The sequence below is a fragment of the Micropterus salmoides genome, unplaced genomic scaffold (assembly GCF_014851395.1).
Source record: "Micropterus salmoides isolate LMB-PRFRI ecotype aquatic unplaced genomic scaffold, ASM1485139v1 Ms_hic_scaffold_3152, whole genome shotgun sequence".
Classification (NCBI taxonomy): Eukaryota; Metazoa; Chordata; class Actinopteri; order Centrarchiformes; family Centrarchidae; genus Micropterus; species Micropterus salmoides.
The window spans coordinates 1-8,021 of record NW_024042432.1 but is presented as its reverse complement, the minus strand read 5'-3'; the positions used below and the strand labels follow the sequence as shown (position 1 = coordinate 8,021).

Below are 8,021 nucleotides of genomic sequence, written 5' to 3'. Positions count from 1 at the left end.
CGGAGTGGAATAGTGGGTATCTCATTCCCATAGTGTCGTCACCGACGCAGTTCGAGTTCCCTCGAAGGGGAACGTCTCGGGTTATGTATGCAACCCTTGTTCCCCGAGAAGGGGAACGAGACACTGCGTTGGTCCGCCACACCTCACCCTGCCTGGAGTGCCTTGCTTCATAGCAAAGAGCTAATGTGTCCGGTGTGCCGCTGTGCTCATTTACGCCTCCAGTTACGCTGTCCCACGCTACCGTTCTAGCAACGCCAATAGGATTGGAGTAGTTTCATTCATGATTTCAGCCCTGCCACGCCCAGAGGCGTTCCCATAGTGTCGTCACCGACGCAGTGTCTCGTTCCCCTTCTCGGGGAACAAGGGTTACATACGTAACCCGAGACGTTTTGCACATCGCAAGTTTCTGAAGAACACACACACAAAGGACAGGCCCACTACCTTGATTCATAAATGTTTTATATACAAAATATTGTTACAAGTATATTCAACATATGTCACATTAGAATAATGTTAACTACTTTACATACATTTGATCAATCTTCATATTTCACAGTACATACATGAAAAAAAAAAATCACAATTCTAGCTGACTTTGTATACAATAATTACATGCTCTGGTCATTAGCTTTTTATTTTATTTTATTTTTTACAAACTTACAGTTTTAAACAGGGTTCAACTGTCACTACAGTTGTGGCCATTGTCTACACCCCCCTCTTTGTTCAGTTTAGTACAGCAGAACCAAAGCCAAAACTCTAAACTAATTTCCAGACTATCTCATCTACCAAACAGATCTTCTTGAGTTTGGAGCCACAGTGTAACTAGTTTTGGCAAATGTGTAAGTAAGTGGGACATCTACAACGGCCACATCTGTCCACAAACAGCCCAAAATACGTGAAGAGAGCTAGTTGAACGTGGCTCACTGAACACTTGCGTTCCTTGGCACATAGTAAACAGACAAGAGTTTGGATCAAACCCAGTCACATTTAAGTCAGTTAAACAACCTGCCTGCATTGTTTAATTTTTCATCCAAGTCTAAGTTTGTAGTGCACCTAATGCAAAACACCAATCAGGTATTCAGAAACAGATGATTGTTACAGTGAATGTGCATGCATGGCAAGGCTGTGGCATCTCAGAGACTTTTGGTCTCATCCAATTTAAAACTGTAAAAGTCGACAAAAAGAAAATCTTAGAGTTCCATTTCTGGTCCTACACTATTTAACCCCTGAACACAGGTTGTCCACTTCTGCTTGTTTCCATTCAGAGCAGGTCGACAGGTAAACAGTGTTCACAGTCACAGTATGACACTTGGCAAAAACAGAAGAGCTAAATTCAATACCTCTACATTTCTTCTCAGTGCAGAGAAGCTGCTTGACAGGCCACAGTCCAGAGGTCAGTCAGATAGTTTAACCACTATTCCCATAATTCTTTGTTTCTGAAAAAAATCAGTGCCTTTTTACTCAATGTTGTAGAACACATTCATGATTTAAAAGTCTCTCTGAATCCCACTGAGTACTGTGAGCTAGTTAGTTTAGCTAGCCAGAATTTTTTTTTTTTAAGGCGACGTCATTCGTATGTCATCTTTTCTTTCTTCCCAAGGTTTTATATATTCAGGAGTTCATCATTAAAGGGCAACACACAATAGTGGCATCTTGTAGACATGCGTCAGCTCTCCAGAAAAGTTTTATAACATTCACTCATTGGATTGGTACATTCTGGCTACTTTGTCCTGATGACTTGTTCTTGCTATAAGATGCATCTGGTGCTACAGGTGTCATTTGGCATGAATCTAAGGATTTGACACCTGATGATTAATTCTACCATCATGTTAAATGAAAAACCAGTAACCCATGACCCTTTATAAGGACCAGAAGCTGTTTTATTTTTGTTCTTTTGAACTGTTTCTTCACTGGTTACCTGCTTAAATGTTTCTTTAAAACTTGAGCTCTCTGCAACATGTCATGCTAAGTACAACATTTATTAATTTTAATGTGTTTTTGTGACATTAATTAGCTAGTTAATGACTGGTATCTTCTTTTTTTTTTAAACAGTGCGGGATACCAGAATCAACAGTTGTACTGATTGCAAGATATTTGTTCGCAGTCAAAAGGCTTTAAAGGCTCAAACAGTATAAGAATTTGGGATTATTTCACCCAACTCACTTTCTTCACATGTCATAGTTACTTATGATCATTAAATAGTTACTTAATAGCAGTCAGAATTTCCTGTTCGGGTCCATTCAGTTTGAAACGGACGCCTTGTTCGCATCTTTTCATACACAGACACTCAGACACAAATCCATTCATTCCTGTGAGTGGATGTTTGGTAAAAAGCTGTGGATTAGTATTGCGAGGTCAGCTTTGATGAATACAGCAGATGACATACATTTGATTTTATCCAGATTTAATTAGCTACAGATCATTAGACTAGAGTTTCTCTCTGATGAACTATAACTATTTTTATATATTTTTCTATCACTGAGTGGAGATTAAAAACCCACATGCCCCTCCATAGTAATGATATTGGTGCTGATTGTGGTTAAATGTAATACTTTTTCAACATTTTGAGAAGCGGCTTCTTTTCAAAAAGTATGTTTCGAATTAAATACATTTCTTTCTTACCATAACAAATAGTCAACTTCCTCGTGTCTACTTTTGAAGGATGTGCTCCATGCTGAATATCAGACAAAGGCTTTAATGGTCTGTGTTGACTGAGGATGAAGATGACAGTGCCCGTAAACACCAGACAAAGCCGTGAACGAGCCCTGACTCTAAACCCTGACCTAATCCATGTCAGTTTCACATTCTCACCATTTCCAACAAATCTCTGATCTGGAGTCTGTCTCTGCTCATCTGCCCTCCTCCACAGGACGAGTTTCAGATTTCAGCTTGACAAACTCCTTGGCCACCTCGTCAGCAGGCCGCTGGGACAGGATACGCATCACCGTCATGCCCGTCTCGTCCGTTTGAATCCGCGGTCCAAGGGGACACCAGCACACGCAGCTCTTGCGGTCAGCGACGTCACGCAGCTGAACCACAGCCATGCCGACCACCCGATCTGCCCGGCCAAAGCAGTAATCCTTCACGGTCACTTGGAGCTCATAGCAGTCTGGGGACTCCTTACCCAGGACACTACAGAGCACAAGAGGAAATAAAAAATCTGCAGCGTGGCAACACATTTCAGCTGTTTGCTTATTTGTAAATGAAAGAGTTGAGGTTTTCAAACTCACAACTGAAAAGCCTCGTTGAACTTTGCCGACCAGCTGTTGTTCTTGGATTTTGTGGTGAACTTGCGCTTCTTGTCGGCCAGGAAAGGGCCGACCATGGAGACTTCAACGAATGGCCGGAACATCCCTGACGTCTGCCACTTCATTTCGTTCGCTGCGATGACTGGATGGAGAGATTTGGGAAAACAGAAGGAGAGCGAGGAAGAACACATGAGACACACAGAGATTCAGTGTTGATGGTAGTGCCGATGGATGGATAATTACATGGTTGGGGTTGCATGTGTGTATATTTCTACATACATTTTCTGATGCTCATGTAAGGTCATGTGACCACCAAACAATATGTCTTTTTAATATTTTTATTCTTTTTATCAAGTTATTATTATTTGTTACTATTTGTCTGTTTTAACGTTAAGAGGGCCTCGCAATGGAAATATTTCTTCCCTTTTATGAAAGGACCATATTAGTGGTTTTACTTGTTTTTGAGTCTAAAACTATAAAGTTCCATTCACTTGGCATCACTGCTGAAATTCTTTTTCAGTTCATTTTTGTAAGGTATGAAAGTTAACTTGCAAAGCCTTGAGACTTACTTAAGATATTTTTAGGTCACCACATTTAGTTATTGTCAGTGTATGTTGTTACTTTTGTAATAACAAAAAACAAACAAAAAAAAAGACGAAGAAAAACATGTCTTGTCTTGGTGCAGAATTTGAGTCAGATGCCAGACTTGCTTTCAATATTTTGTTGGGCTTCAAAGTTCATCCTTGATCTTGGAAAATGTACCTTGAGGTTAGATAGTCTTGTGCATTTTGTTTTGTTGTTCCAGGTGTAATCTACGGCAACCACTTGCGCCACAACAATTTCTGCTCACTATTGCCATGTTATTCCCATGTGGTTGGCAGTAATATAAGATGTAACAACTAGTACTTCATGGGCTAAAACATGCAAAACCACTTTAAAGGCTTAATACAAGATTAGAAAAAGGTTCAATTTGGGTCAGAATGTAGTTGAGAGCTTTAAGGTTGAAACATTGTTTAATTGTAAATGTTTGTGTAATTTGAATATAGTCTCACCTCTGACATTGACTTTACGCTCCTTCCCGAGCATCATGTCGATCTGCAGAATGGCCTCTCCGATGGGCTTCTCTATCCCCGAGCCTGCAGAACACAACCACCACATCACATATTAACACTATGAACAACATCTTTAAACCTGACTCTCGTGGTTTTATCTTAATCTTATCTTGATATTATTGCTGCTGCAGTGACCCATTTTCTTATTTTACATTTCAGCTTTGGGCAAACTTGTTTAAATTCCCTTTTTTTTTTACTATAGAAGGTGATGATGACGATAAAAAGTAGGTAACATTAAAGAAACACCACCATATCTTATACTTTTATAGTTAGTTTTTGATAAAGTGACAATTATCTAATTTACAGCGTAGTTTAAAAATCCTACCAACACACAGAGTGAAGTGTGTGCTTTACTGAAGCAGGGATGACAAAGAAATGATGCTAAAATGTGAACGAGTACCCAGCCTTGCCACGGAAAACTATGGAAAGGCAATGTTAGATTTCACTGAGTTGTATTTTTCTTCAAGGAACTCCTCAAAAAAGCTCAACTGTCCCCTGTGGAACCCATGAAACCCCTTTTTTTGGAGTGTACTGGACTTACCCCTGTCAGGTCGAATCTTCTCATTGCCAGTGATTCTGATGCCCATCCCATCGTGCACTGGGGGGGGGCAGGCAGGAGAGAGCATAGAGGTTTAAGAAACCTTTTAGTCAATTTGAACAACATCAATATACTGTACGTGCAGTGTCTGTGTCTATGATCACCTTGGGAGTGTTGTGTGGTGACAAAAGTCTTGATGAGAGCATCAGTGCTCTGGGAGTAGAGGGAGAGGGCGTAACGCAGTGAAGCCAGTTCAGGACTTTTCTCGACAAATGCCTTCTTCAGACCGTTTCCCCCTGCGTGGAAGTATTGCTGAAAGAAAAGTGGGCAGCAGGGTGAAGAAAAGAACAGAGTTCTTATATGGCAATATTGTGAACAGGATTTTACAGTTTGTGCCAATGTGCTTCAGTCACTTAGATGAGTACTGAAAACAGCTGTGCAGCAGATTTATATGTAAATACAGGTGTGTACAAGTAAGTAATACTTTTTTCTGTTTTTTTTCTCTCAATATTTTCCCCTCTCCCTGGCTTCCCTTCATTTATTTTAACCTACAATGACCCTAATACGCTGTCATAAATATGTACACAAAAAAGTACAATGATTTTTCTTTCCTTGTTGTTTAAAACAATAATAAAAGATTATTATATCCAGGTATCCAGAGTAAATCCAAAGTGCATTTTTCAGCTTGATTCTGTTGTTCTGTCAATAAATACATGTGAATTTTTCTAATAAAGGAGTATATCAAATCTGGTGGCAGCATCTAAAAAACAAGCAGAAAGTCTTAGTTTGTTTTGACTAATGGAAAACAGAAAAGTATTACTAAACTTTTTACTATCGTCCTACATATTTTATAGAGCCAAATAATAGTGTAAATGTCTCTAAATTGACCAGTCTAGATGCAACTGACATTTTCCATGTTGTTTTCTTGCTTGACATGAGAAATTGCAGGTCTCCACCTACCTTGATCGTCTCCAGCCCTGCATCAATAATTATACACTGTTTGGGCGTCAAGGTTTTGGCTTCACCACCTCCCTACAGAAACCGGAGTTCACAGACTGACATTAGACAAATTTTCCTCATAAGAGCAACGCTTATAATAAATAAATAAAAACAACAACGCTCAAAATAAATAAATAAAAACAAAACAGAAGCAGGGAAAATCATGGATCCTTTGTTATTAAGCATAGTTTTGATATTTAGTGTCTCCTGTTTGTGCTGACTTAAATCCAGTTATTGGATAATAATTCCACAATAACATGAATAAATTTAACAGACCGTTGATTCCTCATCAGTACATCTACACTGACTGTGAACTTAAACACACACACATCATTAGTGTCTTTCTTTACATGATTGAATAGTGAATTGGGAAATAAATTTCTGAGACTTCTACTGTGTGAGCAGTTCGAAAAAACAGTTTATGATGCAAGTGCTCAGTCACTGCTGAGAGAGGGAAAACATCTAGAATTTACTTGCTACATCCACATTTTACCCAGCCTATCTAGTCTTCAGACTGCTAGCTTTATGCAACCTCCTCCATGCTGAGTTCACAGGCAGCTCCAAATAACGATTGAACCCCATGTACAAATGCTTTAAGCTGCAGTCCTTCAGCCACCACTGCTGAAAAATGTCTTCATCACCAGGAAACCACCCCAAAGGCTCTTCGAATACATTTTCTGCTAGAAGTTCTGTATGGCTAATTTGAATTTGCCTTGTGAATGTTTTGGTGGCAGTTTTGAAATAATTAGTTCCAATTTTTACGATGGCGTAAAACATTTGTGTCTGGAAATTGCTGCTTGTTTGCTAGAATCCAGACTCCACCCTCTTTTCTGGCTTCAATAACTAACAACACGGTGACAATGGAAAACCAAAATCCAGGCTTTCAAATGTCCCTTTGGAAACAGTACTAAGGCCTCGTTTCGTGTGTGTTACCTTGAGATTAGAAAGACCTTTAGCTGCTGTGAGGAGTTGGGCACCCTACAGAGAGAGGCGGAGGAGAGAGAAAGAAGTGGATTATATTGAGACTTTTGTGTGATATTTTCATGCTTCCTTGTGCATCACAATTATCTGTACAACAGACAAAATGCAGTAATTCAACATGATTAACATATTCACTGAAGAAATCAAACTGGAACAAACTCCTGTAAAGATCAAGCCAACATTTTGCAAAAGAGAAACACCTGCTGACAGCCACCACTAGGTGGCAGCAGAGCACAGCTGCTGATTTTAGGAGCTGCGGTTTGAGAATCTACCATAATCCAACACAACATATACACAGCATATATTTGCAGTTTTTGATTTTATAATCATTTTGCAGAGACCTTGTTGATATATATCATATTTTCATATTTATGTCTGTTAGTGCAGTTACAAGCTTAGTGCATTTAAGGAACTAAAATCATGACCTTTGCTGTTGTAATGCACAACAAAAACACAAACATGTATGTTGAATGTGAATCTGAGGTATGTGAATTTGGTCATGGTGTGTGTGTGGTGTGTGTGTGTGTGTGTTTTAAACTGTTGCTTTCGAAGTCAATTTTCAGATGTGCTCGAGCCCATGAGCGAGCATAATCCAAGACACAACGGCTTTCGTACAAAGATCCAGCAAATGCAGAAACACTGCCATGCCAGCTGTGGCTTTTCTCCAGAAACGTTCCAGCTATTACACGTAAAGTCCCACTGCAACGTTACAGTAATATTTTATCAGCTTGAGCTTGAACTAATTCATGCTCATTACATGATGATACCGGTGTTGGCTCGCCTGCTGCTTTTCAGTAACTAACATTATTTGTGTATCTTTCACCGGAGGCTCAGCAATGTCAACACAGCTAAATGAGATTGTGGCCACAATTTATTTAACAGTTAGACTGCAGTAAATAATGTTACTGAAGTGAATGGGTCTTCCACTGTTGTTTTCCTGCAACGTTATGTTGCATTATGTATATTATGTGGGTCACTTAAGCTACAGCGACTGAGATGGTGGGGAAGTGGTTTACCTGCGTATCGGAAAAACGACAATAAATCTAAATTGAACATTATGAAACTAAAGTTGCCCCTGCCTTTCATCACTATGGGCTAGTATAAAAAAAATCGCTCCACATTTGCTTTGACATAATACTGGTG

At 39.4% G+C, this 8,021-nt stretch overlaps 1 protein-coding gene across 1 annotated transcript; it reads right to left on the bottom strand.

Annotated features, from left to right (window-relative positions):
• Positions 1-442: 442 nt before the first annotated feature.
• On the bottom strand, positions 443-6,875 carry LOC119884077 (protein unc-13 homolog B-like; the record flags this gene model as incomplete). The annotated part of the gene is made up of 7 exons (XM_038694546.1): positions 443-3,132; positions 3,231-3,390; positions 4,301-4,384; positions 4,902-4,958; positions 5,063-5,210; positions 5,859-5,930; positions 6,831-6,875. Coding segments are annotated over 7 exons (849 nt in total), but the record flags the coding sequence as incomplete, so codon positions are not given.
• Between the last annotated feature and the right edge of the window lie 1,146 nt (positions 6,876-8,021).